At 44.0% G+C, this 27253-nt stretch overlaps 1 protein-coding gene across 2 annotated transcripts in view; it reads right to left on the bottom strand.

Annotated features, from left to right (window-relative positions):
* Positions 1–10964: 10964 nt before the first annotated feature.
* GOSR1 (golgi SNAP receptor complex member 1) overlaps positions 10965–27253 on the bottom strand; it is a 33563-nt gene continuing 17274 nt past the window's right edge. For both annotated transcript variants that reach the window (XM_082776451.1, XM_082776452.1), the window contains exons 7-9: positions 25092–25121; positions 16426–16508; positions 10965–15119 (exon numbers count right to left, since the gene is read on the bottom strand). In XM_082776451.1, the coding sequence (XP_082632577.1) occupies positions 14995–15119; positions 16426–16508; positions 25092–25121 (238 nt within the window). In that variant the 3' untranslated portion in view covers positions 10965–14994. The remainder of the gene's footprint in view (positions 15120–16425; positions 16509–25091; positions 25122–27253) is intronic.

The raw sequence follows: 27253 nt of genomic DNA, 5'->3' as shown, positions 1-27253 counted from the left end.
GAGCCGAGCTGCAGGAGGAGCCCGGCTTGGGGCCACAGGAGCTGGAGGGTGTGGGGGTTGCTTTTGTATTTTTGATGAAAAAAAAAAACAAAAAACAAACAACAACAACAAAAAGAGACATTGACCATTTGCATGCCTTTGGGAATGCTCTCCACGTCTGTTCCTACAAGCTCTTTTGTCACTCGCAGCAGATGTCGGAGCCGGCAGAGCAGGATGCTGCGGCAGCAGAACGCCAGGCTCCTCCTCAGCCGGCCCCACGGTGGGGATTTTAATGGAAGGAAACACGCTTTCTCCGTGCAACCACACAATTCTCTCCCTGGGCACCCGAAGCGAGGTTAATGCTCGTGGCGCGGAGGAAAGAGCCTGGTTAATCTGCAGCAGTGGCACCGAGGCACGGAGAGCCCACGCTACCCGCTCGAGTGTTTTTGTCCTGTCCTGTCCATCAGCCAAAAGCTGCAGCGTGACCCAGACCCCATCGCCGTCCATACTCATCTCCCCTCACCCCGCTGGGCTTCAGCTGAGGACCTCCCATGAGATTTTCAGAGGTGCAGAGGGGTTTAGGATGCCTGCTCCTCTCCTTACCCCTCTTACGCCCTTCTGCGTCTCTGAACATCTCCAGCATCCCTGGAGCTGGCTGGGGCCGGCTCCACAGACGGTATTATTTTTTAACATTTTGTATTTAACGACATGTAAAGAACACTGACTTTTTTTTTTTTGCTCCTCCTGATCTGCCTGGGCCCCCCCCATGCCCTGCCAAGTCTTCCACGATGCGCGGCCCCCTCTGCCGTCCCCATCCCCACCTCCCACCCGTCCCTGCCACGGGCTGGCACAGGCTCTGGTACTGTATTTGCCACCCAGACTATGCAAGGTGTCACCGCCTGTCGTTGTACCCAGGCTCTGTAGATGGCTCCCGGCCATATCCACTGGCTCCGTGTTAGCCGAGCCTCCTTTAGCAAAACTTTGCTGGCACAAGTACACGACCGGGAGCTGCACCCCCCGCCTGTCCTGGGGCACAAAATGTTTTCCCCTGCTCCCTGAGTGAATCTGGAAAAACCTCAGAGCAAACCCAACACGGCCAAGGGCTTTGTCTACGTGGGGAATTGCTGCCCAGCACAGCGAGGTGTGCCGGGAGAAACCTCCCAGCAACCTGGCACCCTCGTCCCTTCCAAGCTGGTGAGCACAAGGGGCACGCAGGGAGGCAGCACAGAGAGCTGCAGGCTGTAAATCCTCATTCTGCAGTGCCCCAGGGGCATAGCTGGGAACATTCTCCTGTTTGATTGCTCCTCCTTACCGAGTTTCCTCTGGCTAAATGTTATTTGGACCTAGGGGAGAGGGGAGCCACATCCCCGGGACACACTGCTGATGTTTTCCTCTAAGTTCAAAGGGGTTCCAGGGACTCAGAGCAATAGCATGTTACTACAGCACTTTCTTGGGCTGCCTCCCCATCTGCCCCTTTGCCTGTGCTTTATTATAAACTACAAGCTTCTAAAAATGGACCAAATTCACTACCTGCCCTTTAGCAATTCTGTTTTCTGCCCTTGGTGCTAGGGAAAGCTGTGTGCTCAGCCTGGTGCCGCGTCCATCAGGGTGTTCCGTGGTTTCTGCTCTTGTCCCCACTCTCACCAGAAGCCTTCCCTTTGAGACTAAACCCCCTCATCTCATGGGTGGGCTGCTCTGTCCCATCAAATCCCCAAAAAGTTTCCTTTTTAAGCCCTGAACCCGAATGCTGCTGGCTGGCCAAGGTGCAGCTTTGTCCTGAGCCACTGACAGCCAGCGTACGGCAAAGCCAGGAAAGATCTCCCGAGGACAGGACAGGGCAGCATCCAGGGAAAACTACAGCACCTGAGAGCACCAAAGGAAGAATTTAAATGCTATTTTTATCATTACATGAAGCCTTTCCTCTAAAGAGCCCAAACTTCTTTACTATGGCTAGCGACGAGGCCCTGCAGCCCCGCACGTGGCGGCTCGGCGTTGTGCTCTGCTAAAGGCACAGATGGCAAAGTTGTTCTGAGTCACGTGCACGAGCAGCTCAGAAAAGACGTTTTTTCCTTTCTCCTCCTCAATATAAATAGGAGCGAATGCATAATTCCTTTGAATCTGATGTTTCCAAAGGGATCTGTGCAAACACACACCTGCATGCTGCATTTCAGACTGGGCTGGGAGCCCTGTTGCAGGCACGGGATGGTGAGGGGCCGCATGGAGCTGGGCAGGAGGAGTCCCTGGATGAAGAAGGAGCAGCAGAGGCACTAAAATTCACTAAAAATCAACGCCCACGGTGAGGATTTATTGCACGCACCCACATGGGGTTAGTGTCTTCTGCCCAGCCCGGAGCACTGGGCTGCTGAGGCGACCGCTTCACAGCCCAGTGTTACAGATAACAAAACTGAAGACGCTCCAACTCCTTTCCTTTTTTAATCTTCTTTCTGGTTAGAGGCAATTGCACTGCTTTGCGCTCTTGAATACACCTTTCTGGGCCTTGTCCTGCACTGAGATCCAGCTGAAAGCTCTCCGGGCACTCCTGACATCAAATATTTCCTTTCCTTGCAATCCTGCCCTCGAGTTGCACCAGAGAAAAACTCCTCCGGACCAGCCGGACATGGAGGCTCCTTCCCTGCTCTCCAACAACCTCCTGACGCACTTTGCAGCCTGACCCTTTGCGAAGCTTTTGCCAGGAGGCCCTTGGGAAGCTGCTCCCTGTGGCATGCACGGTCTCACCCCGCCGTGCCAAGGAAGAGGCCGATGAGCCCCAGCCCTTGATGGCACCTCACACAGGATTGCGTTATGAGGAGCAAAGCCCTGGCAGAACCCACCCTGAGACCACCGGGACCCAACTTTCCTCCTTTGGGCTTTGAACAAGGAAATAAAAGCACCCCTTGTGATTTTTTGCCAATTCAGTGCAAGCACCTTGTTGGGCACGTCCAGGCACCACTGCTCCTCTCCTGAAGTTTGTTTTTAGGGCATGGATGGGCGATCATGAGCAGTATGTCACAGAAAGGCTTCTCCTCCCCGTCTCCACTCACAACACCCATTGCTTATGTCACAGCTCGTTGCCACCTGTTGCAGCCTCCCCTAGGCTCCCACCTCAGCATCAGGCTTTCTGTTTCCAACTAAAACACGAAATCCTCAGGATTTGGCCAGTTTCTCCCCCCAGCAAAGCAGGGAAGAGGCGAGCTGCACGCGGCGCGGTGGCCACCCAGCCTTACCTGGCAGCGCAGTGCGGCTGGTAGGAGGACAGCACGCTGAGGAGATGGAGAAGGTGGGAAACGCAGCTATAAGCGAGTCCGAGTAGGAGTTGGGATCGACAAGTGTGAGATCCTGGTGGGACAGAACCATGCGGATCGGGAAGGAGCCAGCGCACGGAGCTGTGAGACCACACCAGCACCCGGCCTCCGGCACCCAGCCTCCAGGGCTCATCACCCTGGGGAGGTTCAGCAGAGCCCGAATGGGCGAGGGGATGCTGGAAGGACGCACTGGGAGTGATTCAGGAGTGATTTGCAGATGGGCTTATCGTCCTACCAGCAGCTGGCAGGATGCGGGGAGCAGCACGGTTCAGCTGGCTTATGGCAACGCAGCGTCTGGCTGGGGAACGCCTGCAGAGGAGACCAGAGGGATTTTAGCACAAAGGGAGGAAAACGGCAAAAAATCTGCTCTCAGTTTGCTGCACCAGCCATGCCCTAGGGGCTGGTCCCATGGCTTTCTCTTTGAATCCCCCAGCCTTACCCCTTGTTACTGAGCACAGCCCAGAGCCGCAGACCAGGACCCACCTCGAGTAATTGCAGATTGAAAGTTCATTTTCTTCCCGCGTACATCCTTTAGTTTTGGCGAAGACAGATTTGGACTGAAAATCCCCCTGCTTGGGCACAAGCCAAAGGGTGCGGGGGGTGGGGGGAAGCAGCCTTTATCAAAGTGGGAATATTTGCAAAGCATTTGCGAACGCCAGTAGGTAGCAAAACTCCAACCTAGAAATACCCACGTGGGATACAGAGCACTGGGAAGGGAAGGTGTGCGTAACCCCAGGGCAGCCCCTCACCACTCCTGAGCAGGGCCACGCGCTCCCAGACCCTGCACAATGGTGCCAGGGCAGAATCCGTGCGTGGCAGCACCTGGGGCATTCCCCCTGCTGCTGTAACCAGTGACGTGCACAGCCTCAGCCCCTCTGAAGTCCAGCTGGAAAAGTTGGATCCGCAAAGAGCACGAACACAGCAGGAATTTCGGCCGGGCACTTGGGTTTGCTGATAGGTGTTTCTTTCCCTGCAGGACGATGTGGTATACCTGACATACTTCCTTTGTATTTCTTGGCATGAGAAAAAAAATTAAAATGTAACGTGCATGGTCACAGCTGAACTTATTTCTTCTGTCTATATAAGAAAAAAAATAATTAAATTTGAACTAGCCATTGAATTATCGCTTCTCACTCCAAGAGCGAGCAGATCAGCGGGTATTTGGGTGCAGTGGGTTGCAAATACACACACGAGCAACTGGCAGCTGACAGCAGCACGTCAGAGAGCAGAAGGGACAGAGCTCAGCCCGGTGCTGCAGGGAGGAGTGGTGCTGAGCTTCTTGGTGAGCACGGCCACCATGGAGGTGTCTCAGCTCTTCCCCTCCCACAGCCAGGGTTAGGGATTCATTGCGCCCATGCTGCAGCATGGTGAACAGATTGGTGGTCTGTACCCAAACCTCTCAGCCTCTGGTGGGGTCCAGGAAAGCTTTGGGCTGCCTGCCATTTTTGTAGGCAGTGTTATGATAAATACCTTTTTCTTCCCTATCAAGCTGCAGTGTTGGCTGGGGAGGAGGAACACCCCCCCTGCTGGTACTCAAAGCAAGAGAAAGGTGCAAACTAAACATCTGTAAACTGCTGGGCACACAGCTCCGTTACCCTCATGTGCATCTCAGGAAGCAAAGGAACAATAATCAGCCCTGGATCCACCACAGCCCAGGGCTCTGAGCCCATGCTCAGCTCGGGGTGCCCAGTAAGAGGCCGCTCAGCCCCGCACCCAGGCTCAGTCCCCGCTTCATGCCCCATCCCTTCTTCCACAGCACGCTCTCTACCTCCTACTGGGCCCTGTAGCTTGCTGATACGTGAACAAATTAACCCTATTTCTTTGGTGTGTCTGTTCCTTTGAAAACTGCAGGCCTAGCTACATCTGCTAGTTCTCACTCCCGACTGCCCCCCTCACGCTGCACCAGTGCTGATGTTTGGCTTTGTGTAGCAGGGTGAGGATTTCAGCTGCTCGAACTGCTCTCTGGTTTTAGGGATCACCACCCACAAACGCTTAGAGCCAAGCAGCTCCAGCCTTCCCCTCTGCTGCGGCTGATCCCGTTTGGCACCAAGGTCAGGCTTGGCGCGAAGCAGCCTCCCTTCCTGCCTCTGCTCGCCCAGAAGCTCTGCAAGCTTGAGCCTGGTGCTAGGGAGGTCCAAAGAGCCACCTTTGTCTGCCTTGATCAAGAAGCAACTCAGACAGTTATAAAATTCTGTGTCATTCACTTATTCTTCAGCAAAACCAAGGGCCCCATGCACAAGACTGGACAGTGTCCCCAGTGGGGAGAGCTTTCGAGGAACAGAACCAGTCGGCATCTCAGCACACCGATGTCTGAGGTTGCTTTAACCCCATCTTTGGCCTTGTCACTTACTGCTTAAGAATTCCAGCATGCAAGAAGGCTGAGCAGGAAAGGAGGATATTTTTGTCCTGGAGGAGGAGAATCTTGCTAGCATAAAAAAAAAAAAAAAACAACACGCAGAGAGTGGAGAGATCTCCCTTCAATGGGAGCATCCCCCGAGCATCCTGACCGTGTCACTGAAGCAGCTGGGCAGATGCAAGTTGCAGGCTTCAAAGACTGAGGCTGACAGCCTCTGCTCTGATGTTTCACTAAAGAGCTGGGAGTGCCAAGTGCTTTAGCCTCCTGTTTTATTAATACGCTGCTCTGATGGCTCATGTATAATAGATACACCAAGGAACATCAAGAGGTTTACATACCATTTCCATGTTGCATATGGTTTCTACTAAACACTATAGGCTCTCCATTCACCTCTTCAAGTTTGTCTTGGCTAATGAATTTGCATGAGTTTGGGGGTTCAAGCAAGGGACAAAAAGTTGGTCACCAATTCTTCATCTGGTTTCCATGACTTTGCTGCACATGGGAGCTACAAATTAAGTACAGGGAAAACGAATTTGCTCTCTCATAACACTGGATGCTGTTGTAGAAAGTGCAGTGAAGGGCTTGGCACATTGCTTCTGGGGTGACCGAGCCAGAGCTCAGGGTGCTGCAGCCACCCCAAAACCAGGCAGGAGCAGCGTGCAACCACGCCGGGCATCTAAGCAGTGCACAAACACATCTGGCTCTGTTAAATCACTCTCATCTGCACAGACACGAGGGGCTTGGAGCTCAAATCTGGGCCAAAACAGACAGATTGTACCCCAATCTGCTCCCTCACAGAAAGGTAATTAGCTGGAGATGTTAAGACCGAATTAAGATTGCCACTGAGGCAGGCAGAGCCGCACAGCAACGGCTCGCTCATCTGCACAAGGCTCTCCACCAGGAGCCTAGCTGACCCCACAGGCACAAGGCAGACATTTCCATCACGTCCCAAGCTCATATTTTTTTTAAATCTGACATGACATATTCTACAAACTTTGTAGAAAGAGCGGTGGTTAGAACGCATATGACTGAGAACAGAAAAAGGCAGCTTGCGCAGCTAAGTACGAACTGCCTCAGCAGATCAGGGCACTGCTCTAAATCGGGACCTTCCCCTTCTGGTGGTTACTGCTGGATGCCTCAGAAGATGAAATCTCCCACCCTGCAAGCTCTAGATTACCTAAAATAGAGTCATGGGGATTTCTCCGTGAGCCAAGCCACCTAGTTTATGTGCTAAAATGTGAAGACTGATGGTCCTCATTGTTTCCAGCTTAGCTGTAAGGTTAGATGCTATTCTTGGTCAAGAGCTGCCAAACGTTGCTGAAGCTTGTTAGGTTGTTTGCTTTAATAGCACACAGCGTGAAACAAAGACGGGAAGTCTTCACAGCAAAATGCCTCCTTCTGCTGAGCTCGCTGCATCTCGCTGCGCCTTGGAGAGGTTTAATTATAGGCTGCTGGTTATAAAGCATTTTTTTCCAATTATTTGGTCTCAGGTCCAATCCCCTAAAACCCGTATGTTACACTCCATCCCAGCGAGGATCGATGCAAACCGATCGCGTCATCAATTTGATCTGGGCAGCAGAAGGCAAGAGGGCAACTCAGCCCCTGCACCCTGACAGGTTCAAAGCAGCTGGGCTAGGGCAGCAGCAAACCATTAAGAGGATGTTGGGAAGACATTTAATCTTTAAAGGACGCTCTATTTAGACCTCGATTTTGTTTTCCACATTGCAACGTGTACAGAGGGTCTAAGTTGGAGCTCTAGGAGCTGAACCAGCAGCAGGGGGACACACAGGCTCCCCCCCTTCCACTCCCAGCACTGCCATCAGCACTGTGCCTGCAGAGGGGCCAGGGCTCAGCCCCGAGCCCAGGAGCATCCTCACCTCGGGCAGGGTGAGGAGCTCACCCCTGGGTGCAGCTGAGCTGTGGTGGGAGCTGCACAGCTCAGGGACATTTAGCTAGCAAACACAGCTGCCACAGGAGGTGGGGATTTTCACAGGCCAAATACATGGACCTGAGTGAAAGGAAAAGACCAAAAACCAGAATCCCCATGGCAGCATCTTTCACATTGCTCCTTTCCTCTCCCACAAGAGCATAGCCCCAGCTGAATATTCCTGGACAAGAGCAGATGAACTTATTCATCCCCCCAGTTCCATTTATTTAACTCTGAGACAGAACAGAGGTTGAAAAGTAATTTATGTTCCCTGAAACACCTGGAAACTCAGGGAGAGGTGGCTGCAGACCTTGGCCCTGCTCTCAGGCACAGACCGACCCCGAGGAGCCATCCCTGCCTGCACAGCCCCGTTTATTTCGGGAGGGCAGACACACCAGTGCCGCCCGGCCTCCGCGGGAGGCTGGTGGCCCTCTGCCTCCTCACAAGCTGCATTTCTTTACGTAAGCGAGGCGTGCTTTTAGAGGCCTGACTCACAAGCCGCCCCATCTCGGTAATATTTTAGAGTAAATTTAGCACTACTGAGACATGCCTGACCTAGAGGGAACTCCCCTCATGGCCTAAGTGGGGAAATATCCAGGCCTGCCCCGTTCTGTGCCCGACCTGCCAGGCGCCATTCGGCCTCAGGAGGCCGGGCCCAGCCCAGCAGCTCCAGGCCTCTGCCATGGCCCGGCTCCATCACTGGGTCATCACCAGCCTCCAGCAGCAAGAAAGCCCTTTCACAGTCCTGTTCCTTGCTAACATAGTGAATGTTTGTGTGGCAGCAGCTGGACCCACCCAGGGACACCCCACCGCTGTGTTCACAATGCCTTTTTCCACCTGCAATGTTCCTGGGCACCCTGTAGAGCTCCAAGAAAAGGCTCCCTCAAAAATGTGATATTTCAGCAGCATTTCACCCCGAGAGAAGCCAGCTCAGCACAGGTCTGCAGCCTGACAGGTCTGTAACAGACTGACGCAGGCACACATGCCAGTAACACCATCAGTTTCCACAATGCAGCTGGCAGCTAAATGGGATTTGGGTTTGCAGCCAGCAGCAAGGAGCTACCAGGTTTTCCCATACATCTTTAGAAAGACAAAAGATGAAGAATATTCTCCCACAAACCTTGCACCAGACAGAGGGGTATAGGCAAGGAAGATAAGAAGAGAAACAAAGCATCTGAAGGCACCGGTCTACCTGTTTGCAGCACTGAGGACAGAGCATGCTGTGCTTGTGCACTGAGGTGGGTATCATCCATGAGGCTTCAGACAGAGCTCCAGGTGTGGTTTGGATTGATAAGCTTCAAGTATCTCTGGGACAGCCTCTCTGGACTTCAAAGTAAGGATAAATTTTTAGGAGATGAAAATCATGAGACCAAAAATTAATTCATGTGTTTGAAATGCCTACTTGAAGCCAGACACCCAGCAAGGGAGGAGGATCTGAAGGGCAGCAGAGTGGAAAAAGCATCACAAGATGCAAAGACCTGAAAGGACTCAATCAGAAAAGACTTCTTAAAATCACACCACTGGCAGAGGATTCACAGGGCGTGAAAGGGGAAAGACAACAGGAAAATAATACACAATGAGGGAACTGCAAACGCTGCTTCAAAGGCAGAGGGACTGATCACAGCCAGGGCTTTCCGCCTGCTGTACTTGTGCTGCCAGAAGTGGGTTAGCAAAGCCTCAGGGTCCCATTAGGAACAAAGACCAAGGAGGGCGGCAGTGACAGGAAGACACGAAGGAGTAGATGAGCGCCAGCACACAGGCGTGGAAGCCTCAAACAGCTTGCAGAGGGGTGAGATGAAGGCTTTTGTGTTCAACGAGCACATCCGTGACAGTGCAAGCAGTCTCTGTACCTGCAGCCCTCTGTTCTGTATAAAGGAACATTTGGTAAACGTTGAGTTTCGACCCTTTCAACAGAAAATCTCCAGTCCACACAGCAGCACATATCCTGCGTTCAGCCACACAGATAAAACAAAGCCACTCCCGTCTCTCCTTATGAATTTCTCATGGCATGCTCGGTTCCCTCTCAGCAGGAAATCTGCTCGGGGAATCACTCCAGGACCAAAGGGGCAGAGCAGAGCTGATCCATAATGCACAAAGAGCCCGAGGTTGTCAGGAAGGACAACAGTTTGCAACACAAACAACGGTACTCTGGGAGGTGGATGGTTAAAAATATAAATCTTACGCTTGTGCCGCTATGAATTATTGACTGTATGGGGAGTTGGAAAAAAGGATTCAGCTCCATTAATAATTTACTTTCTAATCCAAGCGAAGATGGAATTTTATGCACCACTTATTACCAGCGCCGCTGCTGGAGGAATGAACTGCGCTGACCGCTGTCGGGAGGCAGAGCCGCCTCTCCGTTTGCAAAGCAGTTTCTGAAGTTAGCTCTCCAGCTTGAAACATCCAGCCTAAACCTTCCCTTGGGAAAGGATATGGTCATTCCTGAATATTTAGGAGGCACATTAAGGACACAGAAATTTCTCTTTAAAGCAGCATCACAGGCACAGCACAACAGTGCTGACAGAAAGCTAAGGACCTCTCCTCGCTCCGGCTCTTACGCAGATGGGCAGGTATCACACCACCACCCAGACTTTCTCATTTGAGAAAATAAATCTGAATGACATTGCAAAACACAGCAAGCAGTTACAGAAACATCAGATACTGATGAGTAGAGGAACCCCTTCCAGTTCTTTGGGCACAGCACCGCCTGGTTTGAACACACAAGGATGGAGGCTGTCCGGAGCGCAGCAGTGCTGGGTAATTGCACACTGCGACACAACTTCGTTGTGAGTTCTTACAACTGCTTGGTCTGTGTTCAAAGTACTGGCTTACTTTGGGATTTGTGTTGTGATTAGAGAAGGGGGGAAAAGGTATTAAGGCCCAGAGAAGCGTATTAAAAAAGGAGATGGCGAACACTCCAACACCTTTATGACAATGTCAGTTTTGGTGTGCATTTGGGAATTGATGTCACATACTATGGATATACAGAAATCTTCTAAAAGCTTATTTTTTAAAGAAAACCATCCTTGTTTCTTTCTGCCAAAGCACTACAAAGCAACATCATCTTACTACATTCAAACCCTTCCAAAGTGGATGCCTGAAACAGAAGGTGAGAAGGGGGCTCCAAGAACACACAGATAGGAGGAACGGGTTCCACCAAACTGAGTACCTGGGTCAGGGAATGCTCCTACATATCTGATATTTAGCACAAAATTAGAGAACAAACTCATGTACATTGAGTGACAACCCCAAACTGGAGAGATGAGTTATCAAATCTTCTCTGCATCTTCACAGAAGGTCGAGTAGGTAAAATCATCATGGGGAAAGAACCAAGCACCTTGCTTAGAATTCTAATTTATTATTAAATTACATATCAAAGCTTTTTAAATATATACAGAGAATGCACAATAGGTGAAAAAAATAATTACAGATACAGTAAAACAAGTTTCAAGTAGCTACATGAAAAGAAGAAAAAAAATCAGAAAGTGTAATCAAACTAATTTACAAAAGTCTGCATTGGGATGTTTTGTGAGAAAGTCATGTGTGGGTTTTGTTATCTTGAGTGTTGATTTCAACTTCTTTCCTCACTCTGTAGCAGACAGACCAACAACCGCTTATATATTCAGGGCTGAAAGCATCACACTGGTTTCAAATATCCAGTCAGCACATCAGATATGGGCACCAAGAGGATTTCACCTGGAATATAGCTCAGTTTTGTCTCACTGTGTTTTTCATTGTAGACTCTTTTTACATTGCTAAATAGGATCCCTGCTCTGAAGGACTGCAAAATCTAGTACCGTTATTAGGAGTTTAAGAACTATTTCTTCCTTCAAGAGTGATATAGCTGTTATTTGAAAAAAGGAGAGGTAAAAGTTTTGGGAAAACAAAACAAAACAAACAAACAAAAAAAAACGTAAGAAAAGATCATGCATTAAGTGATCTTGGGAAACAAGCTGCTAGGTTTAGGGAACTAAAACAATCCTGATTGAGTCTCACAACCAGAAGTGGTGGACCAGCCTCCACTCCCTGCGTAGCAGTTTGGGGGGAGCTTCAGAAACACAGTTCCTCCGAGAGCACAGCCCTTGAGGACAAGCAGTTGACAAACTTATCTGAAACTTTCACATCACCTATAAAAACTCCTACTTTTGCTCATTCATTTTTGACACCCAGTGAGAAACAACTCTTTCTTCTCACAGTGATCTTAAGGCTTTCCAAAAGAAACTACTTGTAAAGCTACAAACAAAAAAGTCTAGTTGAATAAATTCCTCCTGGATTCATCACACTACAGCACACCGTGATATCCAAAAGCTGATGAACTCAGAATTGATTTAGAAAAATGTGCCTCCCCAAGGAAGGGCAAACTCACCCTAGGAGAAGCACCGCGTTGCTTGGTCCCAGGTCCCTTCTGGGCTGGCGAAGCCCTGCCTCCAGCCTTGCTTGCACACCCTCCAGCAAGAGGCAAGGATAAGCTTCAGCTGTGCTCTGGGTTGTGGCCACCCAAATGCTCACCACTTGAATGTGCAACACCTGGTGCTGTCCCCATGCCCCCTGTGCTCAAGCAACTGGAGCACAAAGATCAGAGAAACACATACCAAAAAAAAAAAAAAAAAAAAAGCCTAAAAATATTTGTGTCCATTTGGGGGATCAAAAGGATCTCTTGTGTTCTAACGCTTACCCAAGGGGTTGGTAGACAGGTTTAAAGTTGGTGTTTGTGTACTGGCAAGAATAAAGAAGAACTTTAAAAAGGAGAAGGAAACTACTTGCCCTGCAGAAATGTGGATTTACTCACTTCATTTCTATGGCTTACTAACAATTTTCTCAGCACAATTCTGCTTGGATGAGTTTCAAAATTGCAGCTTTGCCAGGAATTGCAGAAATGAGAATTCTTTAAGGACTTTTTCTTCCTTAGAGCAAGAGGAACTATACTGAAGAAAAAACTTAGAGAACATATCTAGCAATAGGAGACGCACAAACCTGTATTTTGGAATTTGAGATTAAATGTACAACCCCGTTTTCCTTTTAACAGTCCCTTGTCCCACCTACAGGTTCATGTTATCAGAGACATTCAGGAGAATTATTCAGGAGAATTAACAAGTCTTTCCCCTTTGGCTGTGTGCAAGCACATCACTTCAGAGAGCAATGCAAAATGCCCGCTCACATAGCTAGAGGAGAAGATAATGAAAGGGAGATTACAAGATTAATTAAACGTATTTTCCAATGCAAAACCAACATAAATAAAAACCATAGAGGGGTTGTAAATACTGAAACCACTTCCAGTAAAGCTTTATCAGAGATAATTCAGCATATTTCTATTATTTTGTACTAAAATATATCAGTTCCTCCATAACATCTTCATGACATGAAAAATCAATCATGTTTACATATTTATTATAATCTACACATTTTCCATAGCAGCTTTATCACACAATAAGATTAAATATATGCACCAAATAATCAATTAAGTCCAGTAAAAAAGACTGATTTTAAGATTAAGTAAATGAATTTATTTACGATACTGCAGATCTTATACTGCCAACTATGTAGCGATCAAATCCTACAAATCCTAAACAGAAGGACAACTGCTGATCAGGATCCTGTGGGGCTGGAATCAAAGAAAAAGCATCAGGGGAAATGAGGTTTGATCTCCCAACAGACAGATTCATTAATAAACTTCCTTTACCCATCAAGGTTTTCCATAAACCCTTTTAATGAACATTTTATTTCAAACCAGGAACATTCCCAGATCATCCAAATAAATCACCCTTTATTTAAAATACGAGCCCCACCATCTTACATGTATCCATTCCAAACGCTTTCGAATCCCAAATGACAAGATGGCTGATTAGAAGTCCTCGTAGACTTTTTAGCACAAAGTTACTATTCTGCAAATAAGCCTTCAAATCCATACAAACATTTTAGGCGCAACAGTGTGGTTTTGCACACTAGACAGGCACAAGTCTCTATTCCCTCCGACAGGTACTTCACAGACACTATAAAAAGCAGTAAAAATATTGCGACTGTCCCACTAGACTCCATTCCAGAAGAGAACCCGGAGACTACCTGGCATTTGTGGGTAATGGCATATATGAAACCAGTTAGAAGCACTGTAAATTCACTGCGAAAAGAGTTAATCAAGTTCTTAGAAAGAGATTCCAGTGCCTCAGTTTCAATTTAGTGGGTTATGATACGACAGATGGAAAAAGAGACGTTGAGAGAGCAGAAGAAATCCGTAACTTGTGAATCTGCAATATCAAAGCCATTCCTGACATCGGTTTTGTTTATTGACACAAACACAACAGGGTTCATGTTCCATGTCTGGACAAGAAACAAAAACTTCCCCCCAGATAATGGTAAATGAAACTTGCTTCACCATTCATACATTCAGCTCTTTACTATGAGGAGGCATGTCCCAAACTTTTGCACTTAGATACATTTGCCTCAGCTATAACCATCATAATTTTAATTTCCAATTGACAGTTTAGATTATATCTTACTTACAGTGTAAAAATATTAATGCTATTAGAATAACTTTATGTAAATTACAATATAGGCTTTTCAATCATGTCTTTATAAAGACCTTTATGATGTCATCCAGAATCCAAGTATTTGCACCCAAAAGACTGCTTTCAGGTGAACTCATGTTTGGTCACGTTTCAGATGACTGAACACTATGGTAAACAGCTGCTAGGACACTGTGCTCCCTTTTTACAAAAGGGGACTTTTTAGTCCCTTTAAAGCCACAAAAAGAAAAAAAAAAAAAAAAACTATAAATGTTCCTCAGAGGGTGGTTTATTCATATTCTGTGCAAAAAGTGAACTGAACAATCCTTTTTTTCTTTGAGGAATTTGCGTGAAGCACAGTTTTCACAGCACAAATAACGCAGAAATAACTAGTATCTCAGCCATGAGTTAAAAAGAATTACAGAACATGTATTTAGTAGTAGAGCAACCTGATGGCTTAAAGCTGCAATATTCTTCTCATAGGGCAAAAGTGTTCAGTACTGTGCTTGGCCTAGCGGGGCAGCAGGCTTCCTGCAGCTTCCACCCCAGGAAAGCCTAACACTTTCTCCACCTACCAGCCAACAACAGACCTCCAGCACCACTGAGCACAGCAGCTGTCCTACTGGTTTCGTTAAGAGTCCCATGTTTACTTACCTTGCAGTGAGAAAGGCAATTAAAGAGAAAAAAAAAAAAATAAGACCATCTAATTTAACCAAAGGAAGATGCATGGCAGGGAAGGAGAAACACTGCAGCTTCAACCCAAAACCAGTGTCACAGTTTACCATCCTAAACTTTAGACATCATGCTGATACTCCCAGCCACAAAGAGCAGGCTGTTCCAAGTCTGTCTCTTCCCCCACTCACTTTTCTTTGACTGGGGGGGGGAGGGATGGTGGTGATGAGTTTAGCAGAGTCCACGAGGGCACATCCATCAATGAAAAGCATAGAGTAGCAGTAGGATGGTACAGATACCAATGACGCCACCCAAGATGAAAGAATCTCGTCGTTTCCGAAGGTTGATCCTTTGAATCAGGCTGTTCACTGCTGGAAACCGATCTTTAGGGAGGCTGAGTCAAGGTCATATCAAAAGCCAGTGTTTTTATTAACAAGCCCCAGATTCTGCATGTGGAAGTCGGCAACATTGCAAGAAATGCAGAACTACTCCCAAGCTGGAGAAAGCAAATGCAATTAAAAACAAAAACTTACAGACAGTTAGCAGGATTTAAACTGTACTACTACTAATCAGACAATCAGAGAAGAGAGGTGACAGAGCAGCTCAGAGTTCACGTTTACATAGAATTTAGTATTTGATCACCTAAATTATCAGTGCTTGATATAACCCTGAATGTGAGGCTTAGCTACTTTTAATAACACTTGAATGAGAATGAAAAAAATAGAGCAACTATATATAACATCTGTGGTATTTAATGAAAGTTAAAAAAAAAAATGAAACTTAACAGTTACTGGTGAAGGGAACAACCAAAGGCATTTGACAGAGAAAAGCATGCACGTTACATGAATATGCACTATTCCCTGTATAGAACAAAAAACTCCTCCTACTGTGAAATCATAATAATGCAAATCTATCTTTTAATGTACAAAAATACAACAGCCAGCAAGATAATCAGTTTCAGAGTTTCATGTCTTTGGAACCAAGAATCCTTTAAGGCCAAAGCTTATTGAATTTTTTTTTGTTGTTGTTCTTGCCAATTGCTAAAAACTGTAATGAAATTTATGGCTCACCAAGATACATCTCTTCAGGATGTAATCTGTCTAATCAGATGACACTAATGCTGCTTGGGCCCTTATGACAGAGAGGAAGGAGTAAGGAGGAGAACGACAACCGTGCATGACTTGACAACCCGGCACATACTTTTAGCCACAAGCACCAAGTATGGAGAGAAACCAAGGAACCAAAATCTTGATGTCTGCAAGACTGTCAGGCCATGAGTACTCGCCTGTAAACCATAACAAGCAGCAATCTATGCCAAGCTTTAGCTCTGGACCATCTTGAAATAAAAAAAAAAAGCAAGGTATTACACTTTTAAGAAGATGTACAGCAGGGAAGGCCATTAAATGCTGTTGCAGATCTCTATGTGAAAATTAAAGATACTGATCTATATACAGTGTTCAAAGTTAAGCAAAACCAACTTGTTCACCGCATTCATCATTAAGATACTTCACTTAGATTAAGAAAGTGACACTGGGGAAAAAAGCCTATTTGTCACTAGTGCCAAGACCACTGTGGGCTATACAGCCTTTAGCATTGCAAAGCATTTTGATCCCTAAATGATGTGCTGAAAAAAATGTTACTATACCTCTTCTTGTGCTCCGGCAGTACAATTTTTTTAAGAAAGGATACTAGCCAAGGTATTCATCTTGCTTTGTATTGACTTCAACATCCCTCTCTGCGAAGTCATATTTTCTTTAGTTGCCATGGCGATGCTGGAGAAAGAAAAGAGTGGATCAAGTCGCTGGTGCTAAGAATAATCTCCAGCTACAACAACAGGAAAGCGAGCAGGGAGCACTCCTTTAGAGAACAATGAATGAGGTGAAGCAATATGAATGAAACAACATTTTTTCTATTAATCTCTATCTTTTACACTTAAATGATTTCTCTTTTTTTCGTATAAGCCGTTAACAACTGAAAACACCGATTTCTTGAAAGAAGCAGGCTTTTGGGACATCTCCTCCCCAGCCCCCAACAAAAGGGATGTTCCATTACAAGCACACCGAACGGTAATCTTCCAGCCTAAGGTTTAAGTTCAGAATTTTGTTTTATCAGAAAAGCACCAGGCTTACTTTCACTCCAGAGGGCATATTAACATTCTTTTCTACCATCAAGATAAAATTACTATAGAAGTATTACACAAATAAGAGCTGCTTCACTATTAAAAATCAATTTACAAAGGGAATGTGCTGGTTGAGAGGAGATAGAAGGGCAGTTTGAGAACACAGCTCAGGGAGCTTTACACAAAAGGCTTCTGAACACAGTCACTGGGTCTTTGAAGACCTTTGAACACAATGAAGTGTTGGGGTTTACTTTGTTTGACTCAGGATTAATCCTGTCCTCTCTCCAGGTAAGAGGGCAAAGCCTGGATTCTCCTGTATTCGTGTCCCAGCACGCCCAACTTCACTGTTTTCCACAAGCTGGAGTTAACAAAGCTGGTGTATAATGAAATCATATCAAACGATACTTCTTTCATAGCACAGATAAAACACATTTTTGAACTTTGGCCCTAATTAAGAATGTCATACATGGGAATACCATTTTTCACACTCCGCTTCTTTAATAATACACAGTCCAGTTGTACGTACTTTATCCAAATAAAAGAACACAACACAGGTGAATATAAAATAAAGTTTCCCATTTCGAACTGTACTCTATTTTATCTAAATAACATATTTACATGAGCATTTTAAACAAATAGTCAGCTGGCTTTTTTTTTTTTTTTAAAAACATTTCTCTTCAGCCCATAAAACCAACAGCTATGCAATGAAAATCGGAAGGGTATGCTATTACTATATAGCCCCAGGTAGTATTTCACATAGCTACTCTGAATGCAGTAGCTTTGCCTTGACAAACACCCTCATTCACATAAAGAGAAACAATATATAAAAGGTTAGGTTCTGGAGATGCAGTGCTTAAGAAGGAACAGCAGGAGAAATACTGCTCTCCTCAGCTGGCAGCAGTTCAGAGAGAAACAAAGTAGGGCATAAATACAACATTGCCGGATAAAAACTCAAAAAATGACACCTATATTGCTATTGACTATACTTACATGAATAACAATGATTAAAAGAAGTGCTTGGAGAAGTTTCTAAGCCTTAAATATGGAGGGAAAGGGTTCTGGGAGAACAAAGTAAAGTGGAACGACACCACCACAGAGAGAACTGTGAGGAAAGGGAACTAAAGCTGTCATCTCCCAGGAAAATAAGTGGATAGGAGAACGCATCATTTACCAAATACACATATCCAACCTTCAAGAGCATTTTATGCTTGCTCACCCTTGGTTTCTGTACCCAAGCATGGTACAAAAATCAGTTAAAATGATGAAACACCATTTGTTCAGATACTAGTACTAATATACTTCAGCTGACGTGGCATTTTGGTACCTGGAGGTAGCAAAGCACCCTCGCCCATCTTGGTGCACCTTCCCAGGTAAATCTGGTAGGAAGAGGCATGCACACAGACTATTTCTGCACTTATTCAACATAGTATTGGCATTCCTCCCATTTTTGTAACGAAGACCACTTGATGAATTTCATTGCAGGTTTCTCTCTGAACAAATTTCTGAAATGAGCAGCTTTGGACCACCTGACATAGCACTGGCTTTTCTACTAGGACACTACAGCCAACAACGTAAAAATAGCTGGCAAAACCCAGCAGAGCCAAGCCTAACAATTGTCCCTTCAAACCTGTAGCAGGAAGTCAGCATCACAATTCAGAGACATCTTAAGGAAAGAGCCCAGATCAATGAGCCCTAAAGGATTTCTGGAGCTGCAAGCTCATTTAGGCTCCTTTCCATTCAATCCGCCCGCTCCATCACAAGCTGCCCCTGACATACTACTGTCAGCCTTCATATCGTGTGCCAGGCAAACATAAAAAGATTCTCCCCAAAAGTCTGTACTGCAAGGCCTTGTGAACAGAGTAAGACGCATTGACAAGGCAGATTGATCAATTATTTTAAGGTTACATTAGCATTCAGGTGAACTTGAACCTACAGAAGGATCTGGGAGCTTATCATTCAGAAAGAGAATAAACAGTTTGAAAACATGCAGGCAAAAAGTTAACATTTCGAATCAGCATCTCTAGGAGAACAGATTTAACATGTTAATAGTGTTTTGAGGTTTTAGATTCATTAAAAAAAAAAAAAAAAAAAAAAAAACACAACAAAATGGAAGCTTCTGTGCACAACTAATAAAAACCTGCAGCATTTTGTATTTTTGCATTTTTTGCTTCATACTTCTGAAGTGCTGAATCAACAGAAAGTGAAAATGGAGCTCAGGGCTAACTGGAAGCAACAGGGCTTGCAGCTGCCTCCTTGGTGTTCAGCTGGAGCTTGCCACAATCAACTAACCACGGCCCTTCATTTGTGCAAAAAGAACCGAAAAAAGCCTGCAAAGCTTCTCCTCTTAAACCATGTAAGTAGTGACACACATCAAGTTGCATGTGGTTGGTGTTGGGGATACCCCAACTCACCTGACCCATGAATGCAACCGATTTGATTACACAGGAGACCTTTTTAGGACAAAGTTTGTCCTTTTTAGGACAGAATTACAAGAAGAGAAAGTAAAAATTAGGTAACAGGAGGAATAAAAAACAGCATTGCTCACTGCCTCTACCAACAGTGCATGAGAGTTTAACGAACAGCAAGTCAGAGAAGGTGCCAACAGAGATTCTCAACAAAGAATAACAGCTGTAGATCAATACAGAAAAGCAGTCACGATCTAGGGCTGAAAAAAGGGGCTACAAAATTAGAACAGTAAATATACCAAACTGCATCCTATGTGAGAAGATACAGCATTTGACAGATTACATATTTACAACTCAGCATACAGGTCGTTTAGCTTCCTAAAGTAAAAAACAAACTCACAGAAACATTGGGTTTGTTATTGAGAAAAGCACTCAGTGAATTTGGAATTATTAGGCACTGAGTTGGAATAAAAGACTTCATCGCTGTACACAGGAAAGCTTGCTCAGTAACCTGCAGCTTCTTATCTTATGCCTCCACGCTGGCTTGATACTTGTCCAAATGAAATTTTAATACATCATCTCTCAATGCACTCCTGAATTAAGCCACGTGTTTTCGTAAGATGCATCCAAAGACTCATTAAGGCATCCATTAATTTACAGAAGTGAAAATACGTGGCGACTGCCAGGATATAAAGTGTTCCTGAGACACCTCCAGCATGCCTTTGGAAATGGTTCTAGCAGATTATGATGGAATACAGGGTTCAAGCTTTAGTATCTGATGAGTGAAACTGTCCATTTCTTATAAAAAGGCACGACAGAACCGTTTAAGTTTATGGATGACAAGGTTGGAACCTTTTTTTTTTTTTCCCCTCTCAGGATTCTGAATATGTTAGCACAACAGGATAGTTTTACTGATGTGCTTTGAAGAGAAAAAAAAAGTAACGATTGCCATTTTTAAGTTTTACTGTCATATAGTCATTGTGATGTCCACAAACAAGAGGTTGACTGGATGCTAGCTGCCATTCAGAAATCCAAACTCAAGTAGAAAGCACCGTTCTGCATGTATAATTTGATTACTCAGAACATTAACTGGTTTACCTACTAAGCCTTTGTATTTGTGAACCTGAGGCTATTAAATTTAAGCACTACCCAGAGGAAAACACATGACTCTTCAGAGCTAGTCCCCCAACCGGTCTTTGTACAGTCTTGAGTATTTAGGCTTCCTCATATCCTTCAATAAACAGTTTCATTTCCCTTCCCATCCCTAACACATGCTCATTAACTCACTGTTACCATTTCTTTACTGACAAATGCTTTTTTTTAAATAAAAAAATTAATCATTTTCCCTTCCCAGTATCTGTCCCTTTTAGTTGCTTGACACAGTAACAAGTTATTCCTAGAACAATTATTTTATTTTGTTTGAAACTTCTATTTCACATTTACGACAACAGATTATATCCTTCTTACTGGAATCTATTATCTCTTTCCTACCTGTGGAAGATCCAACTATACTAAATTATTCAGCAGTACACTGAAATAAGGTTTAAAGGCACACGTTTGTTCAACATAATGATGATCCCTTGTTGAGACATTCCTGGAAAGTGATAATGGATTCTGATCCTCCAATTTTCCCAAGCTCCTTTGTTTGGTTCCTTATTTCTTCTTAACTGATGATTACCAGTCACAATACATTTCTGCTAGTCCATGTCACAAGAGTGGAAACATTGCAGAAAATTAAAAACTCCAATTGTAACCCAATTACTTAAAACATAACCCCGTGCCCTGTATTCATGACAGCACGTCCAACGTTAATCTCCATTTGCAAATGTAATACGGAAGATAAAGAAAATAATTTTTTATTGTACATCTCGAGCTTTCTGTTTCAGTTTATTCAGCTGATTTAATTTATATCTAAGGGTGGAAACAGACAACTTTTTTCCACTAGTTCACTGTTGTGAACAGTGTGACGAGGCAGACCTGCAGCTTATCTACATGCACAAGAGTGTTTATAATGCATAGACAGGTCTCAAACAAGAAAGAAATGCCAAATTTCTCTTCTTCCCATATTTCAGTTTCTCTCCTCTGATCCAAAAACAGTCTGTGTATAAATTCAGACCATCTGCATCAGTGTCAGGTGATTCCAAGATGACCCTGACTTAACAATTCACTTGGAAATAGCATGAACTATTCTCAGCGCGGCACTGGCTTGAACTACCAGAGATGGGTGTAAACCAAGTTCCTAAAACCAGATGGTATTCTGCCCTCTAAATTTAATACTAAAGTGCTGCTCAAATACAGCATTAATGACTGCTGCCGTGCTGGAGGAATCTCTTCTGGGTAAGCCTGGGGTCACTACCACAAAGAGCCATCCATCTCTTCCATGAATTAGCAAGGGGTATCTCAAACTTCTGCACTGGTAGCAGTCTTTCCCCAAAATTTCACTTACGTTTCTAGTTTGTCCTTGAATGTTCAGTAGTGCTGTAGGTATGTGAGCAACCAAATTTGTCTTCAAAAAGCCTGCAGTTTTCACTAGCATGAAAAAGTACACAGTAATAAACATTTCCAGCCATTACCGAATTCAAACTAGTCTAATGTGCAAGCTACACTTTTAAAGCTGCTTGACTTGGAAGCCAAATGTTTTTACCTAGACAAATGTTCAATCTGTTGGGTATTTTTACCCCACATAGCAGCCATATCTACACAGCATGTTATCAAGCAAAATGTACCAAAAGTCAACTCCTTGTTTCATCCGTTGAGGCAGCTCAGTCAAATATATATTGGTTCAGAACTAAAACAAAACTCCAAAGGAACAAGACGTGTTTTCAAAAATCAAATAATTTATGTGTTACGGGAACTTCTGCTTCATTTTGTACTCCATGAATCATACTTGCTCATTTAAATTCATGACAACATCTGTGACTAAGGGAATGGACTCTGTGACTATGCATAGAAATGCAAGCTCTACTTTTAAATTGATAACAATTCTGACTAGATTGCTTATTCTCTGTGTATACGTGTATATATATATATATATATTCATATATATACATACACGCATAATCTTTCAAATTACTTTAAAGCTTATTTCATCTTTTGATGAAGGCTAAAATGAAAACAAAAGGAACATCTCTCCAGAAAAGCATGTGATTTTGCCCAGACTCTGGAAGGCTCTTCTGAAAACAGCTAAGTCTCAAAAACTAATTCATACCTTCCCATTCTGTAAAGGCAGGATTTAATGCAATTGAATTTCTCCCTTTTATTAAATCCTAATTATTACCCAAAGGAATACCCTAGTATACATGAAGATTTTTTTTCTTTATTTAATCTATGATTTTGGTCCAGCTTCTAAGTGGAAGCGTAGTAGTCCAATCTGTTAATATATAAATCTGACAAATCAGCCTCAGTCAGGCTGATTATTATAAAACCAAAAGAACCGACCACACTACACGGGCAAAACTATAACAAATTTTCAAAGCGAACCAACCTAAAAATACAAGTTGTTGGAAAACAAGAAATAAATCATTTGCTATTCTGAGAAAGTGATAATGTTTGAAAATGAAAACCTGAGAACACCAAACAAATTAAGCAAAATCTATGCTTATATTTAAATATGCCCAAGACAAGTGAACACTGTTCCAAAAGAACTGCAGTACAAACTATCACATCCCACTCCTTTCTGGAAAGAAATATGCTGCAGTAAGAACCTGTGTCACACAATTCATTTAAAAATTGATTTTAATTTTAGCACTAACAAAACATCTGAATGACAGCCCTACTTGTCACTTATTAATTTCAGCTGAGGTACCCCTAAATTCTCTTGCAAGTATGTTTGGTCCCGTGGAGGAGCCATACACAGGAAAGTCAGGATCTGCACTTCTTCAGTTCTGTTCTATGCAGAAAGGCAGAGCAGGAGTTTCACAGTTAGGGTTCTCTGTGGGGTCGCTGCCAATGGGGTCACCAGCATGCAGCTTACCAGCAAAAGCCACTGCACTGACTGAAAAATGCTTTCCAGTGTTTAGAGTGCTGCTTAACAACAACTCCTAAAAAAATGCAAAGTGATCTCATAACTTCCTGAATTACACCCAAATAATATGAGTAATGAACTATAGCAGATGTAGCTCTTGAAGACAAGACAGCATTAGTCGCCAGAATGAGCTAATGATGTCTCACTTTACTCAAGGAATTCAAACAGCTTCCCCTCCACAGTCCCATCGTTTTGTTGGTTTACAACAGATAAAGCAATTGATAATCAGACATCGAATAAATTTCTATCCGGTGAATTCACTTAAAATGCAGCAGGGTTTACCATCAATTAACATCACAGCTGAGTACTTGCAATTACTGGGGATGGAGAGTAAAATTTTAAAAAATCACCCTGGCTTCAACAGAGACGGAATTTAACTAAAATAATAGAACATGAAATTACATCTCCTGTGCGATGTAGTTACCAAACAAACTCTTCTTGTACAAAAATAAGCGTAGAACATTTTGGGCAACAGCCACAAGAAGTTCACTTACAACAGATAACACGCGATGCAAGAAGGAGTGCTGAAATCCAGCCTCCTAAAACCAAAGTTCATCTACTAACGAGAGGAACGCTTTAATGGCAGCAAGGAGCTCCCAGCCGAGCTTCTCAGGGGACAGGTCATCATGAGGCTAGGCAAAGAGCTCAAACGCTACATGTACGAGTCATTTTGCAGGACAGAAAGCTCAGAAAGTCATCACAGGCCTTTTAATGCCTTCGTTACTGGAGTGGCAGCAAGGAAGAGATTCAATAAATAGTGAGTGTTTTTACAAGATGGAAAAGTAGGGCTACAAGCACGGCAATAAAGGAGAGGATCTTTAATCAGGGAAAGACTGGAACCCAAATAAAACAAAGACTCACAATAACTGGGCTAAGTTTGGCAAATATGAGGCTGTGGAGACATCGTATCCACATTTTCAGACATTATTGTGCTGACCACTTCTGGTTCATCATAGCACATTAATGTAGCGGTTTAACACATTCTTCCACCATGTTAATTATACTGAGCCCACTGGAGGTACTTAAGCTAGCCAGACCTTAATGGACACAGAGCCTTGCTGCACCTCTAATTACTCATCTTCATCACTTCTGCCAGTACATGCATTATCTGAAACCATATCTTGCTTTCTTTCTTCCTCTTTTTTTTTTAAAGCAATAATCTAAAACTTAAAACCATTAAGTCGGCACTCTGAATTATTGGTTTTCAAAATCCCAGAGTTCAATGGAAGACCAGGAAGGGCACAGATGATAGAAGTAATTTATAATGCTATGGTTCTAAAATTTCTAAATCAGTTAGAGAAGGCAGCACTCCAGTATTCAAACAGTGCAAAAAAAAACAAAAGATAAGTAACTATACAACAGTAATAATCGTTCAAGCCTGTAAGGTAAAAGCTCTTACCAATATCAGCTGCATATTAGGAAGCTGAACATGTCAAAGGATTACAGGAAGTCATGCTGCAGAAGACTGCCACTATGAGAAGAAACAGCTCCACTATTGGAATAGACCTTGATATTGATAGCTCAACCCAAGATTTCCTTTGCTCAGTCACTCCCATTGTTTTTAAAGAAGCTATTCACTTTCGAACATAAACCTAAATTTTCTAAATTAGGACGAATAAAATATTTTGGCAATATGATTATGTCAATACTGAATAGCAGAAATAAAACCCCATTTCATTGCAGTACTGCGTACGAGTTACAAACAATACAGTTATTGTATAAATAAAATGACTGATATCTTTGGACACGGTTCAGTGTAAACACTGATTGTATAGAAAATAATGAAAATTAGTGAATTCATTCCTACCTTATTGTTTCTTCTATCAGCCGATCTGAGCTGAAAGCCAAAAAGAAAAAAAAAGTTAAAAAAAGGAATGAGCACAGAAGTATTTTTGACCATTACATCAATGATCTCCATGACACAATCCTTAACAAATTTGCCCTTAGAGTATTTCAGGACTCTGTCACTTTTCCCTACAACACAGATGTGGTGGATATACGCAATGAGAGTCTCTGGAGAAGATGCACAGTGTCCCCTACCGCAGCACCGACTGTATGCAAGAGCAGATGCTCAGGAGAACATGAACTACCCTGCAGACAAAAAGGTGGAATTAATTCCTTAATTCATGGTTGATTAATGTTAACTGAGCCCAACACGTTCAAGATACCCAGGACAGTTTAGAAAGGAGTATTAGAGAAGGAAGTACCTCCTATTTTTGGTCTCTAATCCCAGTTGTTCCTTCCCACCCCCTCAAAAGAAGTAACTATAAATAAAAGGTGAAGCTTGGTTCCAGGTAATAACATCTCAAAACGCGGCCTCAGAGCTAGTTTACCAAGTATCATTTCAGGGTGGTTAGCAAGACAAGCTTTTTCTATAGTAATACCAGCTGGATGAGAACTAAGTGATGCTTACAGGAAACAGAATCCATGTCATGTGTAAGAGAAAGACCTCGCTTACACGTGCCCCTTCCCACTGCTGCCACACACTGATGAACTGTGCAGCACCACTGGGAAAAGGAGCTGAAATATAGCACTGCAGAGACCCCATCGTTAAAAACAGGCATGCAAGATTAAGATGATGAACAGGATCCTCAGAAGACGAGCAATTTTTCTGTACTCGCTACTCTTTGCAGCTTAAGGGGAAATCAACCTGAGGGAAGCAAGTTTGATATAGTACTGCATATTGCTTCCAGTATTAAAATGGGAATTATTGCTGCCAAAGTAAGGTTAAGGGGGCACGATAAAGGGCACAACCATCCTCCTTCTCCATCCTCTGTGTCCCAAGAGCTTTGCCAGCTTGTGAAGAGGAGGTCTCAGGAGCAGCAGCACGACCTGCAAGCTTCCATCACGCTCAGCAGCCTGGAGACCCACGGCGGAGCAGCAAGCTGCGCAGGGGGTGTGTGTGGAACCTGCTCGGGGGAGAGATGCTGATGGAACATCCCTGGTTGTCTGCGGAAGGAGTGACAGCTCCCAAGTTGCTATTTCTGAATAGTCCACGGCTTGAAATTTGGAGACAGCACACGGCGCTAAAAATATTTTGCCCAAGTTTGAGTTGAGAGGGACTCAACTGGGGCAGCGAACACCAAAAACACAAACTGGAGCACATCCTTCTGCTTCCAAAACGAAGTCAGGCTCCGAAGAGTCAAATCAGCTGCAAGTTAATCAGTTTAATGAAGTAAAACCGTTTTCACTCACTGTGTGGTATGTATTGCTACAAGTACAGAGAACTGAAACGCCAGAGGCACGCGTACAGAACGAACACAACCAGCTGCAAGTCTCATGGGATCTGATGCTGCTCCCAGGTCAAGCAGAACAGAAAAGCAACGCCTTAAAGGTTTCTGTAATTGCTCAATCTCAGATGCACAATTAAACTGAGAATGTTATTTCTGTACCCACATACCATCTCTTAACAAACTGGTGTATTATGTGGCCAGTGCACAATAAGCTACAAAGCCACCCAAACACAGACTGAAAAGCAAGAATGTTGCACAAGAACGCACCAATTTTATTTTATTTTTTTTTAAAAAACATATTAATAACAAAAGGAATTATCATGTGCACATTCAAATTCTGTGGAACAAAACTTTGCAGCAGCAATTTTGTCCATTTAACTGATGAAACTGCCACACTTTCATGTTGATGAACTGAAGGCGACAGGGAAGCTGAACACAATCACAGACCTTACGTGAACCAGGATGTTCTCCAAGGGTTTCAGAGCACAAAAATTAGGCCGTTCAGTTTTCAGGAGAGACACTGCTATTTATCTTAAATAAAGCAGCAGTTAGGCAGGCTTATTACTTAATCAAAGAAGTAAATCCAAAAAGTATTTAAAAGCTTCAGATTCAATCATAATACATTATTTTGTTTAATATAAAAAAATATTTTTTGTATAAAAATAAAGACTTAAATGTGGCCATCTGTAAGATGACGACAGGTAGCAGTTAATAAGATGTACAAACATCTTATACC

The sequence above is a fragment of the Aythya marila genome (assembly GCF_965140915.1).
Source record: "Aythya marila genome assembly, chromosome: 20".
Lineage (NCBI taxonomy): Eukaryota > Metazoa > Chordata > Aves > Anseriformes > Anatidae > Aythya > Aythya marila.
Note: the sequence above shows the minus strand (reverse complement) of the source record. Positions and strands in the feature narration are given on the sequence as shown.